The sequence below is a fragment of the Podarcis cretensis genome (assembly GCF_951804945.1).
Source record: "Podarcis cretensis genome assembly, chromosome: 3".
Taxonomy (NCBI): domain Eukaryota; kingdom Metazoa; phylum Chordata; class Lepidosauria; order Squamata; family Lacertidae; genus Podarcis; species Podarcis cretensis.
Genome location: NC_137172.1, coordinates 61,004,295 through 61,030,521, shown reverse-complemented (window position 1 = coordinate 61,030,521; position 26,227 = coordinate 61,004,295). Strand labels below are relative to the sequence as shown.

General features: G+C 40.8%; 1 protein-coding gene across 4 annotated transcripts in view; it reads left to right on the top strand.

Annotated features, from left to right (window-relative positions):
* Positions 1–26,227, top strand: part of UTRN (utrophin) — a gene marked incomplete at its 3' end in the record, with an annotated part of 328,497 nt that overhangs the window by 219,315 nt on the left and 82,955 nt on the right. For all 4 annotated transcript variants that reach the window (XM_079970879.1, XM_079970880.1, XM_079970882.1 and 1 more), the window contains one exon: positions 10,044–10,200. In XM_079970879.1, coding sequence (XP_079827005.1) covers positions 10,044–10,200 — 157 coding nt within the window. The remainder of the gene's footprint in view (positions 1–10,043; positions 10,201–26,227) is intronic.

The following is a 26,227-nucleotide window of genomic DNA, read 5'->3' as shown; positions in this document are numbered from 1 at the left end:
CAGGTGCTGTTTACACCTTCCGGAGAACTAGAATATGTGGGTGAGGAAATCCTGGCTGCTTGGCAGGGAATAGTGTGCTAGCCATATCTCGAGTACCCCTGACATGTTGTGAGCATGGGTGGAATAGATTAAAATGGTGGTTTGCTAATTTGTTGAAGTTTCCTTCTGCACTTTTCACCACTAGGTAGCAAGGGCCCCCCTGTGCAGGCAGCCTGATGTTGAGAGACATGCCAGGCAACCCACTTTTTATTCCCTTGCCAGTGGCCCAGATATAGCATTGCTATGTTGAGGACATGGGATTGGGGATAAAAAACCACATAACATTGCGTCTGAGCTGCTCACCGTCGTGCCCTGCCAGTTTGTAAATTGGAACACTCCCTAAACATGTTCTTGGGATTTCCCCAATTATCCAAAGCAGTTTTAAGGGACATAGTGACAGGGGAAGGAGAGGAAAGCCTCATTCTGTACACATGGCAACTTGGTTGAATCCTACCTTAGATTACTTCACATCAAAATTCCATTCAGTTTTACGTTTTCAGGGAAGCTTGGGAGGTCAGTGTCTGTCAGCTTGCACTGCCGATAGTTGGAACAAGTACCCTTAATGTCTTGACTCTTATAAGCGTCCCTCACAAATCATCAAGAAAGAGATGAGAAGACATTTATGTTAATACTTTAATCAACAGCTGCAGTGTTCCAGCAGTAACAATTGAGCAGCATGGTATTTCTTGGGGATTAATGATCATTTGGGGGAAATTAATGGCCCAAGCTGCCCTCAAGTCATTTACTTCAGCCAGTCATTAATTCCAGGGTGAGAGTCTAAGGATGAGTAGTGGTTGTTATTATGAATGGTGTGTAACAATCATACTTAAAACAGTTTTACAATTAATTTAATTTGTGTATATGCATGGAACATGATGTTTAGATGACATATATCAGCTCTAAGGGAGAAATCTAGAAGCATAATCAGAGGGGGTTAACTGCAAACACTAAATCATCAAATACAATACATAAGTAACCATTTACTCTGTTGTAATAATCAGATCTAGGTAGATTTTACTTTGTATTTCAAAACTTGTTCAGAGTTGGATGTAACTACCTCCTGCAATGTAACTGCTTGCTTCTGTAGTATGTGGTCTGCAATGTGGGGGTTGAGCTATACCACCATTCATCCAAGGAACACAGGGCAGTCTACAATATAAAAACACAAAACGCATAACATATAAACAAACCAAGCAATAACCCCACAATCCATTCCAGGTTAAAGTGAACACAGTGCTTATATAATACATTTAAAACAATGCTTGTCCTTCAACCCAGTTTGCCAAATTAACAAAAAAACAAAACAAAAACAAAACAAACAGCAACAACCCACTAATATATCAGTGGTGTCTTTTTGTGGCTATGCAATATTTAATATGATTCTTTAAAGTTTTTGTACTATCTATTTTGTGGTCAGTTGTTAGGATTGATTTGTTTTTTTGTTTCTTCCATTTTGTTTTGTTATGAAGATATTTGAATGGTGGTTCTTCCGTTCTCTTCTTCTGAATAGCCGTTTACCCTGCTTATGCCCCTCTCAACCTGTCTTTTCTTGTCATTTCTTTTCTTTTCGTTTCGTGATACATTTCCCCCCTCATTCAGAACCCTCATAGGTTCTGAATATGAGTTGCTACTAAAATATAGCATAGGCCCATAGCAAATCACACGCAAATGGAGATTACAGTTCCTGTTCTGATTTTTGTGCCTTTTTGGTGACAGTTCAGGCTGCCACTCCATGTTTGATAAAATTAAATTTCTGGTCGTGTACAGCTTCTTCAGTCCTGATTGAAAAGGAGCCACTGAGTTGTAATTTCACCCTCCATGGCATGCTAGCAGAAGGCTTCATGAGCCACTTAAACCCTCAGCGCAGAGCTGAAGTGGACTCAAATAAGAGTGTTGCATTTTGCACAGGATTGAAGTTCATTCTTGGCAGTTTTCTCCCTTTCTGCTGAACACTAAAAGTGCTGTAGATTTAAAAGGCAGAACTAGCCACAGATAAGTGTTGCTAGACAGGTCCCAGAAGAGTGCTGAAAAATATATTTCCAAGGATCAAGAATGCTTTCCCAGCAAGAGGCATTGAGCCGGCAGTTCTTATATTGCAAATACCTATTGCAGCTGGCTAAAGCTGGTCTCTGAGGCTCAGAGAACAAGTTGCATCTCTTTCATCTGCAGACTCTCTGCTATTTGCCTATTCAAGCAGAGCTGCAATTTAGGGCTGATCTGGACACTACTTCTAAGCAGGGGACTGTTGGTGTGAGAATAACGTTTGCTTTTGAATCCCTGTTAAATCATCGACTAAAGTGGGTAGGGACAGAAAGCTTTCGCATGTGGCTAAGTGTGCCTGACCAAAGGGGTGCTCTGGTAACTCTTGTAGGAAAATTGGAATGTACTTTATTTGAATCTGGGGATATGATTCTTACTGCAGTATTTGGCTTGCCATCAGAATAAAAACAACAAAAGGAACAGGTGCATCACTTTCCAAACAAAGAAAAAACTATTACTAGCTTTTGTTCTCCTTTTGAAGAAAGTTCAAATAAATCAAAACACTGCTTTTGTCAGTCTCTTGGCAGGGGAATTAACAACTTATTTTAACCATATTTTTTAATGAGTTAAAGTTCTTGTTACAAACTTAGCCATGTCACTGTCACCCCGCCTAGGAGCTGTTGCACCAATGGCGCACAAAGGAACTGATTTATAGATTTTTATCAGTGTCCAGGTATTTCTGATTTACCAGCTCATGCAAGTACTCTTCCTGATTTGGGGAGATTTCCCCCTCTAATCACAAACCTCCATTCCAAGGGACAAACCTTCTGGTTTCCCCAATCCATTGGGGCATAAGAGGTTGCAGTGGAGAACAACCTTCTACTGGATCCAGTCTAGTGTCATGAATGATTTTCTTCCCTGTGTCTTTTTTACAAGGCAGAAATCTGCAGAATACAAGTTTTTGTTGTTGAAATACTTTGTCATCCTGCTATATTGTTGTGGGCATCTCTATGTCTTGGAAGACAACAGAGGAGTGTGCCTTTGGGGGCAAAGTCAAACTGTTGGAGAGTTGTAGCACCTACTGTGGCTGTAGAGACCAATGTGGGAGAGACATATTTTGTTGCAGCTGGGGCAGATGAAGGTATCCAGTTTTGCTTCTGCAAGTGGTCATTCCTTCTCTGGTCACTGTTGTGGATACACAACCAGATTCTCTGAATCCAGGCACTGCGGTCATCTGCGAGGGATTCCCACATGGTGGTGTTGATGTTGCCAGTCTTCATGCCTCGTACGCAGACATATTTGCAATGCAGAGTTGGTCTGCCAATGGACCTGGCAGTTGAAGCCAGCTCCTTGTAGAACACATCCTTGGAGATCCTGCTGTCTTACACTCTTTGTACATGACCAAGCCAGTGTAGACATCATTGAGACAGGAGTGTGAGTGTATTGGGAATGTGAGCTTCGGAAAGTACAGCTTTGTTTGAGACTTTCTCCTGCCAAAAGTATTCCTGATGCAATGCATGTGGAAGGCATTAAGGCATCACTCCTGGCAGTTGTATGTTGCTCACAACTCACTTCCATAAAGCAGAGTGCTCAGCCTTCATCTTGACCTTGGACATTAGCATCACATTCTCCTGTACCCTTTTAGAGAGGCAAACCATTGCTGTGGCTGCCTTGCCAATACACTTGTTCAGCTCAGCATCGATGGCAAGGTTGCTGGTTATGGTGGAACTCAAGTAGCCAAAATCATCTACTTCCTCAAGTGTGTGGTCAGCAATGCTGATGTGTAGACTGCTGGCAATGCCCTGACTCAGGATGTTGGTCTTCATCAGCCTAATGGTAAGGCAGATCTCCTTGCAGGCTTGAGCAAAACAGTGGATGATGCTCTGTAGAGTTTCCTCAGGCTGCGCTGTCAAGGCTGCGTCATCTGCAAGCAACAACTCTCAGATAACAACCCACCACACTTTTGTCTTGGCGTGGAGACATGCCAGGTTGAACAGACCCCAGCCACTCCTTAAAAAGTCCATCTATGTAGACCATGTGAATGACTAGGTTTGGTGCTGCAGCACTAAGACCCATAAGTAAAAGAGCATATATAGATATGTTGATAAATGTATGTCAATGTCTAGGGAGTACAACTTTCCAAATGGCACATTCTGGACAGCTTCACATGTTCAGAGCAAAATTCCTGAAAAGTGCTAATTAGTTATGTTTTTTAAGGTTCAGCTGTTTTAGAAGAAGTGGTGCTCCTTCTGTGAGCCAAACCTAATAAGAGTCTGGCTATTGTGGAGAAAACAGGTTGACAAGACTCTCTCTCTAAGGATAAATTCAGTTCATTTATTTATCACCCTATACAGATGGTTCTGCTTCTATGGATGTGCTGAGTAATGACAGAGTTATGAAACATTGCCTGGTGGGGAAAGGGGGGATTGCTCCAGACAGACTTGGATTCTAAAATAAGCTGACAGAAGAAAATAAACTCATCTCTTCTTCACCCCCCAGTGTACCCTCCCATTCCCATGTTCAGGAGGACTATCTGACCCTCTGAAGAGCCAACACAGCAAATCCAAATCCAAAAATAAGGAGGCTGTAGGGAAGAAGGAGGAGATCTGAAATTTCTTTCCTTAAGTTAAATTAACTTATGATCCACAGCTTTATATTTTCTTCTGTAACTGCTTAAAGTGATATTTTACCTTGGCAACCTATGGTACTGTTCTTAAGAGAGTGAGAGTGTGTGGGCCACACATACTCTCCTTTAATCAGTGCTGCTGAAACATACAATAGAGAAAGGTAGGCACAATACAAAAGTGCACTGTTTGTACACACATGTGATATTCAAGTGCGCCACCCTCCCCCCACAATTGAGGGGGCTGGCAATGTGTGTGAGTGATGCAGGCAGCAAGATTAAGGTGAGCATGTTGCATGGTGCACATGCACAACTGCTGCAGATTTTGGGGGGGCAGCCCCCTGTTTGAATTTTTTTGGGGCCCCTCCCCCCTAAGATGGTGCTTATGGCAATATTTATGTACCGTATTTTTCGCCCCATAGGACGCACCGGCCCATAGGAAGCACCAAGTTTTTTTGGGGGAAAATAAAGGGAAAAAAATTATTCCCCCCCCCAGGCGCTTGTGGGGCCGGCAGCGGGGAGAAGCGCTCTTCTCCCCGCCACCCGCCTGCAGACCAGGTCCGGGGACAGCGGGAAGACGCACTGCGCCTCCCAGCTGTCCCCGGAGCTTGCGGGGCAGGCAGCAGGGAGAAGCGCTCTTCTCCCCACCGCCCACCTGCAGACCAGGTCCTGGGACAGCGGGAAGACGTGCTGCGCCTCCCCGCTGTCCCCGGAGCTTGCGGGGCTGGCGCTGCGGCTCTCCTGAAGCCTGGAGAGCGAGAGGGGTCGGTGCGCACCGACCCCCTCACTCTCCAGGCTTCAGCGAAAGCCTGCATTCGCTCCATAGGACGCACACACATTTCCCCTTCATTTTTGGAGGGGAAAAAGTGTGTCCTATAGGGCGAAAAATACGGTATATATGCAGCTGTACATGTAGAAGTATGTAACCACTAGGTAGCTTGAGGGAGTTCCTGTCTCAGCCTCAAGACTTGTAGGAGGATAAATAGATGACATAATAATTATAAAATACATCGTAGCTAGAAAATATGACAAAATTTAGAAAGTCTGGACAAAAGGCCACTGTGGAGTTTGGAAGCACAGTGTGGGAGCATAACTCATTTTAATTCAGGTCAGAAAAGCTCTCAGACAAATTTAGGAAAGATTTTGTTAGGTCTTATATGGACCCCTGCCAAATGGATGTTTGTTTTTCGATTTGATAGCATTGTGTTTTACTGATCTTTATTGATGTTGGTTTTATTATTACAAAGTTGCCATCAACTTCAACAAATATCCATCTATTTTTTAGGCAAGTAGTTCAAAGCTTTACAAACAGTGACAGCACTTCAGTCCTCAATTATTTTGAACAAAGAAGCCTTCTGGTGTGTTTTCACAATCAGTACAGCTACATCTGGCCCTAATTTTAGAACCGTTTTGAGTAAAAGTAGAAAATAAGGATGGGAGGGTCTGGAACCACAATTCCAATAAGCATTCAAATGTGTTTATACTTTTATGTTTAACAAGTGTTTGAAACCTAAACTGGGATTAGGAGGAACTTGTATAACATTTTCCCTCATTCAGAAACATATGCTTGCTTGCTTAGAAACACATGTTCTGCTAGATTTACCAATTTCCTATCTAATCCTATCATGGATTACTTTCCAGTTCGTATGTTTTATGTACCCTTTCTGAATTAAACAAAAAGAAGAGAGAGGGGGAAAAGCCCAAGAGATATGGCTTGCCAAAGGCCACTATGCTCATGTATAAGAGCATATTTCACATCAAGTTGATAACACAGTAAAATAAATAAAATAGTAGCTAGTATTGTAAGCCCATCCTTTGGGTCCAGGAAGTTTCCTAAGACTGATTCCAAACAGGACTGGTACAGTGAGTGATCCAATTACAGTACAGTGGTACCTTGGTTTATGAACCTAATCCATTCCAGAAATCCGTTCTTAAACCAATACATTCTTTCCCACAGCAGCGGGGGACTCAATTTACAAATGGAACACACTCAACAGGAAGCAAAACATGTTCTTATTCCAAGGCAAAGTTCACAAACCAAAACACCTACTTCCGGGTTTGCAGCGTTCTTAATCCAAGTTGTTCATAAACTAAGCTGTTCTTAAACCAAGGTACCACTGTACTCCTCTGGAGAATAAATAGCTTCCCAGTCAAGGCTCAGGAACTGCCAAATCAGAGAAAAGATAGCAACTTAGCCTTTATTATTATTTAATATAGATATACCACTTAATTATTAAATCAAAATGACAATTAAATAAAAACCACAGAAAGAAGAAGAGCAATAAAAAAATTCATAAAATCAAACGCTACCTTAAAATGCCTGCTGAAATAAGAAAGGCTGTATCAGGTGCAAGTAGTTCTTTTTTTTCTAATCTCAGTTGGGATGAGATTCCTCACTGAATGCACAGTTTGTAGTACATACAAGACATGTAGCTATGCAATGGAGACCACCAGTACATATTTTTTCCCCACATATACTCCACTGCCCCCCCCCCAAGCACTCAAAGCATTATACACTGCTCATTCCACATCATCCCTGTGTGGTGAGTTATCGACTCAGAGATACTGACTAGCTGAAGGTCACCCAGTGATCCTCAGGACGGAGTGAGGATTGGAACCCAGACCTCCTTAGTCTGACACGCTAGTCACTGTACCACAGCGGCAGTCAAAACTGGGTTCAAAAGTCAAGAGAATAAGCTAGGGGATTACTAAACAAATGAGGTGTAGAATAAATGCAAAGGGCTTTGAGGTACCCACAAATGCTGACAGCCTGTGTCAGTCAGCATTCTGGAAGGCTGGAAGCTTGCTGCAAAGAATTTGATTTTTGAGGCTAATAGAAAGGATTAGCTAGACTAATCCTTGATATGGACCATGCCCACACAATATGGTCATTGTTGCATCTTATGACACATACGTTTTTCACTCTTATTTTCCAATGATTATATAGAATTTATTCCACAGAAGTGCAAAGGGATAGAGTGATGCAATTCCGCAGAGAACCAATCCCAGTGTTTCAATTTAGAATCTGAAACGCAAGTGCGGTACCCATCCCCTCCCCCCAATATTTCTGTGGTCAGGGCTTGGTAGTCAGCTGATCAACCTTTTCCTATGGGGGTGGTTGTGATTAATGAATAATTGCAGTTCCTGTAAGGCCATAGAGAGGGAAATGTGTGTTCAGAGCTCTTTGAAAGAAATAGTGAATGAGATAAGGGATGACTAATCACTGGAATCAGCGAATAAAGCATGTGGTATTTTTTGGAGGGAGAGATTTAATCTTTTTCATTTTTTCTTTTTTCTTTTAAAAAAGCTGGTGTTCTGCTACAAGAATTGCATATTGAGCTAGCAGAAAATTAAACTGTGAACTATTAGTTCCATCCTATAGCTCAGCTGGCATACTGTTTATCAGTGTAAGGCAATTATATGGTCTCAAGATTCGTCAAGATCATTGAATGGACAGAATTAAAGTGGAGGTCTGTCCTACTTTACCATCATTCTAGAAAACACAGATAAGCTATTAAGAATCTAAAATGCATTAGGTGCACTGATAGGATGATAGAGTGTAAGTGACAGGAGAAGATTACAACCATTTCCTTGTGAGTATTGGGACACTCTCTGCTTACCATAGGTTAAAGTAGACAAGGGACTCAGAAAAATAAAAGGTTCTGACATTATCAAGAGTAGTTACACTAATGGTATGTCATATTAACTGAATTACAGCACAATGCTGCAGCAGTTCATTGATTCAGCAAAAATGCAGTAAGTAATCTGTACCAGCAATGCTCAGCAAGTTAACATTAACCCCTTACTGCCCCTTTCATTCTGGGTATGAACCTGTCATAGACAGGTCTTATGGAAATCTGGACTTCTGCCCCTAAGAAGTCTGATAGGGTTTTACATGTAGCTATTTTTAAACTGGTATGTTTGAGGACTACAGCTTGGTACACTGCACTTGGTGCTAAAACTGAAGCATAATATTCTGGAACTTTTACTAGATTGCATAATTTGTAGTTTTAAAATAGAGAATGGGGATTTTCCTTTCAAAATGTATTTTTAGTAATGTTTTCCAGTGGAACCATTAAAATGAAACTGGCCTGGCTCCCACCCAAAACACACAGAGGCACTTTCTTTATTCCAGCATCTAATGGTACAGGCTCAGTGCTCAGGAGTCATGATTTAGAAGTCCAGGAACAGAGCAAGAAGTTCAGAACTGAACAGAAACACACACACAGCTTTATGGCGGTCCATAGACCCAAAACACACAGTACAACAATAGTATACATCAACAGTTATTAAGGTGTGAGATCGGCCTTGCTAGCCAACAGAGGTTTCCCTACTCCTTTTGCCAAGCTTTTCAAAACCAAGTGTGGCATCCTCACTCATGAGACTCTGTCACCTTGTGGGACCAGGTCACAGCTGGTTCTAGGTGACAGCACTGCAACCTCCTGCCTGGGCTCCTGTTCCATCACTGCTGGCTCCTGCTTAGCTTCCTGCCTCAGCTGATCAAAGCCTGCTCCAGCCTCCACTGACATTCTCTGCTGCACAAGAAGGTCAGAGGGAGAGCCAGCATCTCTGCTCCCCCTTCTAAAAAACCCCTCCCCCAACCCAGGTTGCCAGAATTTAGTCCTACCCTCTGTTTCTTCTCCCTTCCAATCCAAGCCTGATCCCCACAGTGCTGTGGGGCTCATGACATAAACTGAACTTCAGACCGGAAGTGCATAAATGGTCTTCCTTCCATAGTCTTGTCAAACAATCCCACACAATAACCCTTTATTAGTCATTTTAATAAAGAGTTTGTTAACGCCTCTCTTCACAGGGAGTTGTAAGATACAGGTGTCTTCTGGGTTATGCCATGTATGATAAGAAAGGTTACTATATTTGGTTTAATTATCTTGTTTAGCACAACTTCTAATCCATTTAGAACATGTCAGTTTCTCAGCAAGCATTTTTTGCCATATCCTATCTCTCAGTTCCTGAACTGTGAAATTCCCTATCTTCTAGTGTCTTGAAATCTTCATGTGTGCTGCAGCTAGCAACAACGCAGTGATTTGTTTGTATAATATAATTTGCAAACATGTCACTGTATATTGACAGTATCACAAGCAGGGAATTCATTCTAATCCGAATTTGCACAATGTCTGAGACAAAATGAGGATTTCCCTTTATCCCATTTGGATACTCATTTGGTATCATTATGTATGATTTAGGTACCATTTGAGTATTTTACAACATCTGTGGGCCGCACATTTCAGACTAGATTCCTTTGCTTTTCTTGTATAAGCCATTTTGAAATGGTTATATCTAATAGATCATTTGAACAGTTATTTGAATTGCATTAAGGAAAATATCTTATAATATTTTAATGTAGCCTAAAGGTTAAAATGTTTGCTGTGTCTCATTGCAGGGCTCACTTAGAGGCAAGTGCAGAGAAGTGGAATAAGTTGCTGTCATCACTGGAAGAGCTTATCAAATGGCTGAACCTGAAAGATGAAGAGATAAAGAAGCAGATGCCTATTGGTGGGGATGTTCCAGCATTACAGTTGCAGCATGACCACTGCAAAGTGAGTTGCTTATCTTTCTGCTGCCCATTCAACACTTTTTAAAATGCACAGATCATTTGCATTGCCTTTGTAAAACTGAACTAAGTGTGGGGAAATAATTATCTCTACCCGCCATTTGGTCTTCTGCATAGCTAACTACTAACCACAGTGCAAGGCATAGCTAATTCTGGTACAAAACCGACAGTTTACCTTGTGCTCAATTATGGATGGGGAATTATTTCGTTCAGCCAGGCACACAGAGACACAATAGTCTCTTTTACTTACATACATCTGTCTGCATCCACACTTGGATTAAAGTGCACTGGATCATCTTAGTCAAAGTGACAAAAACTTCCCCAAACCAAGAGTGGCAAGTGTTGGGCAAAACAGTGTTTTCCTTTAGTGGTTCCTGGAGGGCATTCCAGGCTTTGGATGGCACCTCCTTTTGACTCTGGTAGGCAATTTCCTCTTTAGATGACCTCAGGGCCAAGCGCCCTTGTGCCCTTCTTGACCAACAGCACAGCAAGGATGACCTTTTAGCTCCCCTGCAGCGTCCATCAACAGCAGGGCACCACAGTTCCATTGGATTGCCACACTGATGAAGCTGGAAACACTGTGTCTGTGTAGAACTGTGGCTATCAATAACTGACTGCATGCACTTGAACAAAGATAAAAACAGACTGAGAGAATAATCCAAGAAATCCCTCTGGAAGGTCCTGGCTGCCACTCCACATGTACAGTGCTTCTAACATACAGCTGAACCAAGCAACACCTTATTAAACATAGGAAAGCAGGCTTTCATTCAGTGTGTGTGTGCTTGATAGAGAGTTGTGAATTTTTAGGATTTAAGATGTTGGTATCAGGTGGCGCTGTGGGTTAAAGCCTCAGCGCCTAGGACTTGCCGATCGAAAGGTCGGCGGTTCGAATCCCTGCGGCGGGGTGCGCTCCCGCTGCTCGGTCCCAGCGCCTGCCAACCTAGCAGTTCGAAAGCACCTCCGGGTGCAAGTAGATAAATAGGGACCGCTTACCAGCGGGAAGGTAAACGGCGTTTCCGTGTGCGGCTCTGGCTCGCCAGAGCAGCGATGTCACGCTGGCCACGTGACCCGGAAGTGTCTCCGGACAGCGCTGGCCCCTGGCCTCTTAAGTGAGATGGGCGCAGAACCCCAGAGTCTGTCAAGACTGGCCCGTACGGGCAGGGGTACCTTTACCTTTACCTTATTCATGATAACAAAGGTTTTAAAATGCAATAGTATGAAATAAAAAGTTTTAAATTAAAAAACAAACACTGATCTTTGTCTACCATGATAGTTTCTGATCTGTGCATTGTCCAGAAAGCAGATTTGATGGGAGAGGAAACATTTTCAGTGATAGCGTCCTAAGCTTGGGATGTCTTCTACAGAGATCCCTCCCAGCCCCCCCTTCTTACTATCATTTAGGTGCCAGGCAAAAAAGTTTGTTTTTCTAGGCTTTTAAAAACCACTAATGTGGTTGACTTATTTCAGATTGTTGTGTTAGTTTGTACGCTCTATGTTTTTTGGTTGTATTGTTGCTATTATTTTTTTACTTCTTTGTTAGCCACTGTGGAAACAAATTTAAGCAGGTAAATAGTGTTCTGGAGTTTTGACTGAATAGGATAAACGTGGGATTCTTAAAGAAACTTTTATAATGTCTGCTTATCCAGGTTAATTCTTGTTTCTTTATATAAATGAAATTCTTGAAAATCAATATATAAACATTAAAAAGGGAGAGCAAGAAAAGAATCTAGTCTGTTGATGCAACCTGCCAGGAAGACATTGCCTTATGTAAACTTCATAAAAATGAATGGGAGCTGTGTAGGAGCATGTTGATTGCTCTTTCTATGATTATTATTGACTGACATTGTTAAATGATGCTCTGCATCATCAGTCATCTGTGTTCCCTCTAGTTAATGCACCTGTCTATACAAAGGAAGGTTGTAAAGAAAACAAAAACACTACCATCTGAGTAAATAACAATTTCCCAGAATTTCACAATAAAAGCAAATTGCTGCAGCCTTACACAATTTTGTATGGAGAGGACCAGGACCGTGTGCTGGTCCTGCACAATACCAGAAAAGTGTTAATTTTTGTCTGTGGGCTTCATGGAAGGGATGTTTTTCTTTCTTGGTCAGCTCTCGGTTTAGGGAGGAATGCTATAACATAGGCAATAGCTTACAAGTTTAAAAGGTTGCTAAGATCAAATGAGGGCAACTTAAAAGTTATCATGGGGAAATAATCTGTTCAAAGAGTATTCCTCTTATCTGCTTATTCTTTTTACAAACTTCCTTTTTATGAAAGACTTTAAACAAATAGCTGTATAGAGTTGAAATCCACCAACTACTTATTTTACGAGAGAGAGAGAGAGAGAGAGAAATCCACCAACTACTTATTTTACGAGAGAGAGAGAGAGATTGGTAATCAATATAATCCTGTGTATGCAGGATTATTTTTTATTGGTGATCCATTGAGCTGTTGCTTTTTTTTATTTAGTAATTTTTAAATTAGGTTTTTTTTTGTAAGTAGGCTATTTTGAAGGGTTAACTAACCTGTGGCTCTTCAGATGTTCTTATCTTGTCAGGTGCTGGTGGTGATTGCTCGTGAGTTACCAGGCAGGACTCTGACCTGTCTTTTACAGGTTTTATTGGTTCAAACTATTTACAGTGCAGAACCAAAAAGTTCATGTCCGTCTTAGTCACTTGCAGATTACGGGAATGGCCCCTTCCAGTTTCTCCCCCAACATAAGAACTTAGACACCCCAAATCTCTGCCTCCCCTCCTTACGTTTCACCCCTCTGCACAAGTTGGGCAACGGAAACTGCATGTCTGCCTCCTGGCCAGCCGGGCTAGGTGAGGCGCTTGGGCTCTCAGTAGCATCTTCGAGCCCTTCCCTTGCTTGGCTGCCCCCTTCCCCCCTCTGCTTCACTGGAGGTGTGGCTTTCCCCACCGCTGGACGAGGAGCTGCTCCTCAGAGACCTCGGAGGCTCTCTGTGTCCCCTTGCCTCCCTCCCCTTTTCCGATCCCTTCCATTATCCCTAAGCATTATGTCAGTTGGAGTCCAGCATCATCTAAGGACCACAGACAAGCCACCTCTGCTTCTGTGCATTGTGTTGCTTTTGTCATGGCCATAATGGTTTGTGCAACAAGTGTTAACGTTCAAAGAGCAACCTCCTATCTTTATCACTAAAATGAGAAGCTTTGTTTATTTGCTTAGAATGCTACTGCTATGGAAATGTTCACTGTCCAAGCAAGCATTATTAATGCAGGTGGAAAATGAATCAATCCAACAAATTCTTAGAAAAACAAATATTCTCTTCTGTTTACGGTCATGCTGTGCAAAGAGAGAGATAAAGGTACAGGGATGCAGGAAAAGAGGGATAATCAGAACAGTTGTCTGTCACCAGAACACTATTTCAACCCTGTTGTGAGTTTCCAAAAAGGGACTTTCTGCAATATTGCATGATCACGTAGCCTCCTACATAGTGGCACTGATGGAAATCAGTTTTGCTTTATTTCATCCACTCGATGACAATTAAACTCCAATCTCTGTCCATTCTCAGTACTTTATAAACTCTCATTCATACTCCCCTTAGTCCAGTCTCTTCTTATTTAGTTCCATTGCTTCATGTTATCTCTATGCTAACTTCTTATAGTTTTAATGCGCTGTTCTCAGTTCAAAATAAATTATGACACTTTTTTGTTTAATGTTGCTCATTTAATGGCTCTCTCCTTCTGTTCACTTTCCCTAGTGCATTGCTTCAAAAACACTATGCAAATAAGTATGGTGTAATGTAATTTTAAAATTTGTTTGCCTGATTCATTTGTGTGCTACCAGAATGTGCTTGAGTGCTAGAATATATATATATATATATATATATATATATATATATATATATTCATTTTCTTAATTTGCTTGAGGTTGTATTATCAGCAGTTATGTTTTGGGTAAAGAAGTTTATACAGAGAGGGTCTAATAGACACAAGGGCTATAAAGAGATAGTGACACTGAAACAAATAGTAGCCATTAATAAATGCATGTACTTCCAAATTGTTCTGACCTCCTGGTGTTTTATCACTTTTCTGTACTTAGTTGATAACAGATTTATTCCATAATGAGCACAGTCCTGAGCCTGTGATTGCAATGCACAATTTTAGTAATAAGCCATTCTTCTGTTCCCTGTTATTAGAGTTGGTTTTTGGCAACAAATGCATGCGCTGGTATAAATAAAGCACAAGGAGGACTATGACTGTATGCAAAGTAAAAAAAAAATAAAGTCGCATCTGTAAATGTTCTTATGCAGGCATAGGCAAACTCGGCCCGCCAGATGTTTTGGGACCACAACTCCCATCATCCCTGACCACTGGTCCTGTTATCTAGGGATGATGGGAATTGTAGTCCCAAAACACCTGGTGGGCTGAGTTTGCCTATGCCTGTTCTTATGCATCTGCACAAATACATGAGCTCTGCAGGTAAATAAAAATAATGTTCTTACCTATCCATAACATTAACAGACAGCATGAAGCAATTTGCCATACTACTTAACCTCTGACTCATAAAATGTGGAAGATGGCTCCCAGAATTAGAAACAATGCAGAACACAATGAGGAATTTAAAAGGGACAGGCTAGGTATCTCCAGAGGAGATTTAGTTCTCTAAAAGCTTGCTCCATTTCTCATGATGAGTAATTTCCCTGTGCTGACACTGATTCCCCCCCCCCCCAAATAATCTAGCTAGAGCAAAAGTTTCCAAACTGATCCATGAGCTTTAGTCAAGTGGTCCGTGGTGTGTCAGTAAAGCACAATTAAAAACCATGCAGTATAAATTGTAATGCATTAAAATTGCCACAACAGGCTTAAAAATTAAGTGGTCCATCAAGACCCTCATCATTTGTCAAGTGGTCCAATAGGGCAGGGAGAAGTCTGGGAACTGCTGGGCCAGAGAACAGGCTGCCATTTTCCTTTTGCCTCCAGCAGTTTTGTAGTCAGGCAGCGTTGACTGGACATCATGCTTTATTTTCTTAGTTCTAATGGAGGATTGCTGGGTAGGGTGGTTCTAACTTTCATAGAGATTTAACTGACCCTGTCATTGTACATTTCTCACTTTCCCCATTGGAAAGGGGCAGTTCATTCTCTAAATCTCTAAATGAGATTGGCAAGAAGGCCTCCCCATCATGCAATAGCACCTGCATTCAATGAAAAAAACCCCAAGTTCCATATAAGGTATCAGCCCTGTATTTCCACCATCATGGTTCTTCCTGTCAGAACACCATTGTAGAGTTTCATTGATTTCTTCTCTTTAAAAGCTCTTCCTCAACGCCAGTGCCTTGTGAAATTCAAGCTCAAAACAAACAAACAAAACCCTGCATCAAGGCAATCTGATTTATACACTAAGAAACACTGAGTTCTTTTTCCTTTGTAATTTATGCAAATTAAGAACATTTGCATACTTTTTCTTATTTTGTACAATCGACCTACATTTTAACTGTACTGAATAATCTGGGAGTGACAGATTTGAGAAGGAGCAATTAACTATGCAGGCCAATGAAGCCTCCATCACTAGACATCTTACTCAAACTGATCCCCTGAGTTCTGAGATTCCAGTAGGAATTTCCCACTCACACCTAATTCTATCTTCTTAGCCATCAGGACTAGAAACTTGCAGGGTTTCTTTGAATCACAGGAACCTAAATTCCTGGTGTAAGCCAAGAGATAGACAGCAGTTGTAGCTGCAGGTTTCACAGGAGGTGTCAGCTTGGCAATATTCTTATTCTGACTCAGCTGTCCAGAGAGTGCACAGGCTCAGAGACTGAAAATTTATTCCTAGAGCCGTAGAATCAAAATTGCTTACTTCTCTGCTGGGAATGAAGTATTGATGGACCTCCTATTGTACTCTAGAAGGCTCCCCTTTCTAAAGAAACGTAAAGCGTAGGGAGGGAGAAAAAACATTTTACTAATTGCATATTTTTGCAAAGATGCAGCTCTTGCAGAATCACTTGAGCAAAAAATCTAAAAGAATGGATTTCAGAAAGGGATCCATATTTTTTATTCTATTCCTTCTTCAAAATGATTTATCTGCATCTTTTCTGCAGAGGGAGGCGGTGGTGGGGAAGACGCCAAGAATGCAAGCATTTGGTTGATTTATAGAGCATAGAGGAAGGTTGGTGAGAGAGTGAGATCTCAGAATGTGGGTTGAGGAAACGTGTTGAAGTGCTAGGTTAGGTACTTGTGGCTAAGCTGCTAGGACAGAATGAAATGACTGGGATTGTTTTTAAGCTTGGAGGAAAGCAGTTCTATTTGAGAAGGAAAACTGTGAGACTGAGAGCCAAGGCCCAGAGGATAATAATTAAATGCTGCAAAAGCCTAAAGCGGGGCAGGTGGGGGGAAGAAAATGGAAATTACAGTATTAGCAGGGTAGGTAAAGGGATTGAACGTGGATGGGTTTAATTATGGAAGGTGAGGAGAAAAATGAAACATGCTGAATGAGTGAAAGCACAGGCACTGAGGGAAAGAGAAGGGAGGGCAGCTGTGGAACAAATTATTGTTTTATTACCTGTACTGTATTCTTCCCTTTCCCAGGGTAGCTAGCAACATTGAAAACCTGACACTGAAAACAAAACCATAAACTAAAATCCAATATAATTATAAAACAATCACCAATACAGTTTAGCAATGCATTTCTTGATAGGCGGGTCATTGTGGGAGGCAGAGTTGCAGTGCCTTGTGTACTCTTCCCTTCTGCAGACCCTCTTCCATTTTGGGGGGAATAACTGGTTTCTCTTCCACTTGCACTGTCAGAGTGATCTATTTAGCACTATGTTGAATTCCTCCCTATAGTTCTTTGGGAAACATACACCTGTATAGTCAGATCTGCTGGTTATCAACTCACTTAATGGAAGTTAGTTTTCTAAGCAGTCATCTAATTTGCATTCATTCAATGCAATTGAGCCATTATCGTATCCGTTGCTATTATTAAATGCTTTCCCATATATTGTCAATTGAAAACCATTGTGTTATGCTGAAAGCAACAGTTAATGTTAATTACTGAGTACTAGCACAAATAGAGACCTTTCTTCAAATCCTCACTAAGCTAATTTGTATACATTGATCTACTTATATGCCTTCCGGGGAAAAAGAAAGCAAAAAATGGCTATCAAACATAGCAAGCAATTGCTGATGCTTTTGACTGTTTGGCCTTTCCCCTTGCTTTTATTCTAACAAACTGCTGCTAGAAAAATTCCATATAAAATAATGTTGCAAGTTGTGAAGATTAGAAGATGGCATAGCAAAGCACCTGATAATTTAGAGCTTTATTTTCATAAAATGTTCCTTAGTTGCTTTGACAAGCAACATGGAGCTAATATGTATGGAGAATAAGGCTGAAACTCTCCGCCAGAGGTTGGGAAACCTGTAACCTTCCTGATGTTGACTAAAGCTCCCATAATCCCTGACCACTGGCCATGCTGGCTGGGACTTGGAATTCAAAGCATCTGGAGGTGGTTCTCCACCATGCCCTTTTCTCACCATCTCGTCCAAGTATTTGGTCAGAACATGGAAGGATGGGAGAGATTGCATCTGCTGGCCCAGACCTAAACCTTTACGTGTGTAGAGCTCTACACAGAGCTTGTGGGTAGTGCCAGCCAGTGTTGCCCTCGAAACGAATGCAGTCAGTCTGGATTTTCCTGTGGGAGGCTCCTATTGCAGGCAACAGTTAGATGTGTTGTCATGTAGCAGAATCAGTGCTAATGGTGGAAGGGAGATCTGTATTCTGTGATGCCCCATGACAATCTCTTTCTGTTTGTACAACTCTGCAATATGCAGATCAGTATACTGTCAGAGTAAAAAAAAAAAGGGGAGGGCAAAATATTTAAATCTCACACAATCAAGATTGGTTAATTTATACATATCACACATTTTCTCTGTGCTTATCTACTGTAGAGAAGCCTTGTTCGAAAAACTGGGCACAACAGGATTGATAGGGGCTGTATTCACCTAAACCCTACTCAACGTAAACCATTAAAATTCATGAACCTAGTTAGTCATTGTCATTAGCTTTAATGGCTCTGCTCTAAGTAGGACTAGTACCATTCTATGTGAAGAGGGAGAAGTGTGATCCCACCCCTAAACTCCACACATTGATTAGGTCTTCTTGACAGAGCCTTTGTGTATAAGCTGTATGCCACAAGCTTTATGTGATTACTGTATTTTTTGCTCTATAAGACACACCCGACCATAAGATGCTCTTAGTTTTTAGAGGAGGAAGACAAGAAAAAAAATATTCTGAATCAAATGTTGTTGAAGAGGCTTCGCACGGCAATCCCTCTTGCTGTTCTGGCTTCAGGGATAGCCGCGCGAAGCCTCTTCAGCGCAGTGGGAGCGTTCCTCCTGCTGCGCTGAAGAGGCTTCATGTTGCTTTCGCTGAAGCCAGAACAGCAAGATTGCGCAGCAATCCCTCCTGCTGTTCTGGCTTCAGCGATAGCTGTGCAGCCTGCATTCGCTCCATAAGACGCACACACATTTCCCCTTACTTTTTAGGTGGGGAAAAGTGTGTCTTATAGAGCGAAAAATATGGTATATCCTGCGTATCTACAAATTATTCAGATTTAATTCCACTACAAATGTTAATTTACTCACTGCTGCTAAATGATTGTGTTATCACCAAATACTGGTGTTATGAAGGGTCACAGTAATTTTACATACATTCACGATCTTAAATGAATTGTCACGGACAGCAATTTTTCATTCCCATTCCATTTCATTCTCAACTTCTATATTCTTCTTCCTGCGGAACCTGTGACCCTCTAGATGGTGCTGGATTACAGCTCCTATTGTCCCTGACCATTCACAATGTTGGTGGGGGCTAATGGGAACTGGAGTCCACAATATCTGGAGGGCCACAGGTTCCACCCCCTTGCTTTGCACTCATGTGTATATCATGTACCCTGGCAGCCGAGGATTATGCTTCATCTGGTCTCTAGTCAGTGAAAGTTTATGCCACAGTAAGTGTGTTAGCCTTTAATGTGCCACAAGACTCTGTTGATTTTCCTGCAACAGGCTAACATAACTATCCCACTGGAAATTGTGCTGTAAATATTGTGCTGAACGTTTCTGAAGAAAGGGCTAAGGAATAACTTTTTTTCTCTTAGCATGTATGTACCAAATACTTTCCTTCAATTGTTGAGGCATTTTCAATTTGATTTAATCAAATCTTTAAAACATTTCATAGTTTTTAGGAGATAAATTAGGGAAGGGGAAGAGGGCATTAAATGTTCCTCGTATTGATCCACTTAGGTTCCGGCCCAATTCAAAGTGCTGGTTTTGACTGATAAAGCTTCAACGGCTCAGGGCTGCAGTACTAAGGTCTGCCTCTCCCCATATGAACCAACCTGTGACCATCATCTGAGGCCCTTCTTCATGTGGCCCCTCCATGAGAGATCTGGAGGGTGGCAACACAATAATGGGCCATTTCTATCTGTTTGTGGATTGCCTTTAACTATAAGTAGCCTTTTAGAAGTGGGTGGGTTGTTTTTAATGTATTTATTTTTTTCACTTGATTTTAATGTATCTATGTGGGGTGTTTGTTTGTTTGTTTTTTGTTTGTTTGTTTGTTTGTAAATCGTTTTGGGTTTCCAAAATCAGTGTGGTACATTTAAGAATCTATAAGCTTCTAGAGAAATGACCTCCTGCCTATCTTAGAAGTGTTCCAGGGGAAAATCTGAAAGGCTTTTCATATGTGTCCATGATTCAGAGCCTCTTCCCTCCAGATTGTTGAAATACAACTCCCATCATCCCTGACCATGTTGGCTGTGGCAGACAGGAGTATCTGGTTTATGCAACCAGCATATCAGAATTGGGATGATGATCATTTGTTAAATTTGTTAGTCAGTTTATCTTGCCCAACCCAAATTTTGGAAACCCAAAATGATTTACAACTAACCAACCAACCAAACAAAAAACCCACATAGATACATTAAAACCAAGGGGAAAAATAAATACATTAAAAACATCCCACCTACTTCTAAAATAACTAAAATTAAAAGACTGGAAATATTGCAAACAAACTTATGTAAATTTGCATTGCATTTTTAAATTTTTTTATTAGTAATGGTTTTCTCAAGGTTTTAGTAAGAGAAACTAGAGGCTACTTTAAAAATGATAGTGTCTGATAAAGACTCAGAAATAAAATGACACAGAGATTAAACAACAGATGGTAGAGCTTACTGTGAGTGTATAAATCTAGCAGAGCCTTAACCTCGTAAGGACTACTCAGGAGACGAGTTAAGGGTCCTGGGTTTTAAAGCACAGGATTTAGTGTTGATTTCTTCTTCTTTCTATAAAAACACCCAAGATCCATCGCTCACCAGCCTTCTGGGATTTCATGGTCACTAAAGAATCTGTCGTGTACTGAAACATCAAGCAAAAAGCATCTTGCTTGTCATTGTCAATACTGTTCTGTTCAGAACAGACAGGGATGCACTGGCGGAGGAACGGGGGTGCAGAGGGAGCGGACCGCCCCCCACACCACTATTCTGGAAGGGTGCCATCCCGCCCCCCCCCCCCGGACACATGCCAGGCACCCCGGGGGACCAGCCATGCCCCTGCCTGCTCTCTGCCCCCCGGTAGCGGAGCATGCAGCTTTACCACTGCAGGGATGGAATCTGACAGTTTTATCCTCTGTACTATATTTTGTTTATTCCTATTATGAACTTTTGTGTTTTCCTATTATGTTGCACTCCACACGCCAATTTCAGGAATCCTGTTGACAACAGTTTACTTTGGTTTTTATGCATATATACGCAAAACAGATTTTGCTACAGCTTTCTGTGGTGAGCATATTGTGAGATCTGTTTGCAAGGTGCGTTTAATGCTGATTTTCATATCATTAGCTTAGCTGGTACTAATTGCATACTTCACAGTCTGAAACAACAACTTAATTAATTAGTTTTGACTCTGGATTCAATGACGCTATATGGTATGGTTAAGGGTAAAAGAATATGTACCTCAAAATACATTCACCTAATTGTTTACCATGAGACTATTGACAAATGTAAAATTTTGGGATCATAGTTGAAACTTTGAAGTCCCATGTGATAAGTGAATGCAAGCAATTGCAGAAACAAATATTATTTTTGAGACATGTAGCAAATTGTCCAGGAAATGTGTTACAAAACTACAAAAGTAAACCCTATCAATACGCAAATGTATTTCTGTTTTTAGAGTATTCTGAACTATGGTAGCACATATCTGCTATTTCTGAGTTATCTGAATTCATGAAAAAGTTTAAGTGTTAAGCATAACTAAGATGAAGTGGGATAACTCATATGTTTGGAATGCAACTGGTTTGGAGGCCTTAGGTTGCCTGCTGTGACAATTTTACAACACACTTCAAGCGTTAAGTCTCCACGCCAAATTCACTGGCCAAACTAACAGAAAAAAAGAACCCAACATGGATGAAAGTTCCTGAGGAAGGAATTGCTAAAAGTGCAATCTCCAAGATAATCTCCAAAATAATTCCAAGAGATAAATCTGAGAGACATCTGAAAATGCTTAGTCCTTTGCTGAAAATAAAGAAGAAATGGAAAGGTGGACAGGTTACCCAAGAATGCACATAGACGTGTGGGCCAGACTTATAGGCACAATGACAGGAAAGCCAAAGCTGAGAATTAGCTGAGACTAGTGAGGGATGCTCAGAGCTGTAAAAATGTGTTTTTCAGGAATGTTTGAAAGAGAAGGAAGGAAATGACAGGCCATCTGCTCAGTCAGGATGCTGGCATGTTAATTAATGACAAAGAGAAGGCAGAACAGTTCAATCCCTATTTTGCCCTTGTTCCCCCCCACCCTGGAAAAAAGTATTCTTAAACAATATTCAGTATTACTTATGGATATTCTTAAAGCGCTGAAATAATGTTTCTTTTAAAATTTATTTATATTAAATTTGTATACCACCCTTCATCCGTAGATCACAGGGCGTTTCACAACATAAAAGGACAAATAGCTATCACCGATGTCTGTTTCTTATTTACTTCTTTTATTTAATAAAATGTATCTACTACTTAGTAGAACTAAAGACCTCTGAATGGTATATAAGACTGCTTTCCCGTATTTTTTGTGTATTCCATAACCTTTGGTGTATATATATTTTTAGCCTTCCTTGAACTGAACCAGTAATTGCTCTGGGAAACCAAAGTCTAAATTTGTAACCACAAATTCATATAGTTATGCAAAATGGTACTGGCAGACTTTAATTAAAATAATTATTCTTCAGGCTTTTGTAATCTTTTCTCAATTAAGCAATGTTTTTCTGCATTCCTGGCCTTAGTTGAATCCCGTCACATTCGTGTGAAGTTGCACTGGTTAAAGCTCTGCTTTAATCAAGTTATTTTTCTCTCAGGAGTTGAACTTAGTCTTAACCCTTTTAATCAAATATAAATGTGCATTAATTTTACTATCTAGATGTATTTTTTTTTAAAAAAAACCTTCCTTCAGAACTGATTTGTGTTCAGTCACTAATACAAATATTCCACATTCTTTTTTCTTCTTTTTAAAGAATTAAGATATCTCCTAGCACTTCTGAGGACATTGCCGTGAACCTATAATATACTCAACAGGGGTTGTCTTTTCTTCTCTTAAAATGGAAATAAGCTTCTGACTAGGAAAGGACTCTATTCCTTTGTTACTTGCAATGCATTGATTCATAAAGCTGTATCCTGGGGGTTGCTTGTAGGCACTAGGTAGGTGACCCTAGTGCATTTTTTGAATTTCTTTATTGTTTCTGATTTTAAAGAAAGATGACAGGGACTTCCTTCACCTGTAGGGGCTTCTCTCTCTCTCTCTCTCTCTCTCTCTCTCTCTCTCTCTCTCTCTCTCTCTCCCCCTGTGTGTGTGTGTGTGTTTGACATAGATGCAGTTGAGTAGGGTGAGTGGCAGAAATGCTTATGTGGTATATGCAGTGCTTTTTTCTGAAAAAATGTTTAGGGGTACAGTGGTACCTCGGGTTAAGTACTTAATTCGTTCCGGAGGTCCGTTCTTAACCTTAAGCACCACTTTAGCTAATGGGGCCTCTTGCTGCTGCTGCCCCACCGCTGCACAATTTCTGTTCTCATCCTGAAGCAAAGTTCTTAACCTGAGGTACTATTTCTGGGTTAGTGGAGTCTGTAACCTGAAGTGTATGTAACCCGAGGTACCACTGTACTCTTGTTTTGACTCCAGAAAATCACCATTTTATAGTTCAAATTGGGAAAAATAAATACAGCAAATGGTCAAAAGCACAAAGATTCACAAAATGGTTAGGCGTATGCGTATCCCTGTGTCCCCCCAGAAAAAAGCACTGGGTGTATGAGAGAGGGAGGGAGGGGAGAGAGCTTATACATGTGAAGTCTGTAAGAGGAGAAGGGGATATGTTTGTGTGTGAGAGAGACAGAGAGAGCGCAAGAGAAAGTGGTGGGTGGTCTGTATGGGTGGTTTGCAAGAGAGAGAGGACAGATACATTTGGGCAGAGAAAGAGGGCGTGTGGCTGTGGAAGTGTAAAAGTGTATGCGAGAGAGATGCATGTGTCTTTGGTCTCATTGTGCAAAAGAGGGAGTGAGCATGATGTGGTTATCTTGTATGTTTTCTCTGGTACTGGTCAATACTTCCTGTTACTAAACAGCAACAGCATTGTAGGGTTTTTTTGTGTGTGTAATCAGTATTGTGTGATCTCCACAATCTGGACAAGCAGGCCACAGCTGACTTCCTACATGAAGTATAAGATCGCCCAGGAGGTAACAGCAATGACCTTATTCTCTCTATAATTTTTTTGTCGTGCCATGCGTACCTGGTAGCCATTTTGTGATTGGTACCCACAGCACTTTCTCAAAGTTTCTATTGCTCCCAAAAGGCTTCTGATGCCTTCTGTAGCCCAACTAGTATTTACTAAAATCAGCATTTTATGAATAAAGTAAAATTGGCTTGAGGTGCAACACTCAGAGGATGCATGGGACAAAGTTTTAAATTTGTGTGCATAGTTTTTATCCTCACAACATACATGAGCTCATACTTGAGACTATTTTGAAGTGGATCAGTTGCTGAAATTCACCTTTGTTTTATAACAACAACAACATTTTATTTATAGCCCACCCTCCCCGGCCAGGGCCGGGCTGAGGGCGGCTAACACCAAATATAAATTACAATAAAACGTAATAGAAAAAACAACAAACAAACAAACAAACAAACAGTTAATTAAAATACGGCTTAAAATACAGCTTAAAATGCAGCCTCGCTTTAGTAGTAGCCCATAAATCAAGACCATAAAGGGAGGGAAACATCAGATATTCACCCAAGCCATGGGCCAGCAAAAAAGCCAAGGGAAAATTTATATATTAAATCCCATATAAGGGGTCAGAGTGAGTCTAAGCCGAAGGCCGGGTGGAACAGCTCAGTCTTGCAGGACCTGTGGAGAGTTGCAAGGTGATTTTATGATCTGCCCCAGAAAAAGGGCAGATTCCTGTTCACAAGTTGATATAATGCCTTGGTATTACCAGATAAAGTTTCTTTTGTTACAACACAGAATCTGTATTAAAATAAAGTCTCTTGCTTTCTTGTAAGCCATATAAAAACTGTTTTTCCTCAGTCGCTTCAACCTCAAGAGCTTTCCATTTCCACCCATAACTATAAAAGAAACAAATTTCTCCAACACCTGTCTCAGTATAATTAGAAGGTAATTCAATACCAGTGGATGGTATTGGGACATAAACCTGTGAAAGACCCAACAGATTCAGGCTCAAATAAAAAGTGCCTTTACTTCACTGGTGCCTAATAAAAGTGATTTAGATTATGTGTTCTGTTTTTAAGAAATCCTCATGTTTTCTAATTGAAAATGGCCTCGCCTTCCCCATCAAAAAACTTTAGCAGACTTACCTGTTCAGCATAAGCCTGTGTAAATTGTTTGATAAAGCTACAAATGAGATAGTTCTTTTAAAATACATGTGATGTTTTTTGGGTTGATAGTGCTGTGCAATACATCTTTGGGGATGTATTTTTTTCGGGGGGGGGGGGAGTTGTTACAATGTGATTTCTGACTTAAAAAGTAAAAAATCTATACTACAGGCGTTCATCATAAAGATTATGCAAGCCCAGTCCTAAAGTGAATTTTGTTGGAGCTCATTTTGAGGAAATAATAGCTTTGGGGAAAAGATATTCCACATTTCCACCAACATATTCCAGAGAGAAGGCAACACCTTCATGGGTTTTCTTGGTATAGTGAAGGAATGGGGAACCTCTGTGTCGTTAATGATCTTTCCAATTAAAATAAGCAAGTGATGTCTTTCTCAGTTTCAGTTTAGGGAGAGAACAGAACAGACCAAAGTAAATAGCAGATAATTGTGGATAAATGTTTATAGTTCTGTTCCCTGATTTTAGTTTGTACCACAGCTTACAGGGCAAAGAAATAAAGTAAAATAATTGCATGCATTTATTTCACAAAACAAAGTGTTTCTAACTGGTAAGAATGCCTTTTATTCAACAGAATAGATACTACTGTTCACCAGACATTTTCTGACATTTAGAAGAAAAAAGAGCAATGGAATACAATGTCAAATGTTAGGATTTGACTGTTCAACAATAGGCATTCCTAGTGGGATTTCGGATTTTTGTTTAAATAGGCCTCTGTTCCATGTTGCAGACTGCTTCCAGGAAACAGTAAATCATGTGGCAATGGAGAGCTACTGTTCTAGAACCGGGGTTGCTGTTTACCCAATGAGAAGAAAAATGCAGTATGATGAAGAGGGCAGAATTTTCTGCTTATTACATCCAGTCCAGCAGCTGCCCTAACGGACACTGAGCTAGGGATGGGAAGAAATTGAGACCTGTTTTATGCAAACTTGCCTAATTTGCACCTCCTGAAACAATAGAGGAACTGAAACAGTTAGTTTTCTTTCAAAAACCTCACTTCTCCAAATGTTGTGATGCAGTTGTCCATCCTAGAGATGTGTCAGAACTGCAGATATTAGGGGCAAATGTGCATTATAATGCCCACGTTAGTAAAAAAAATCATTAAAAATG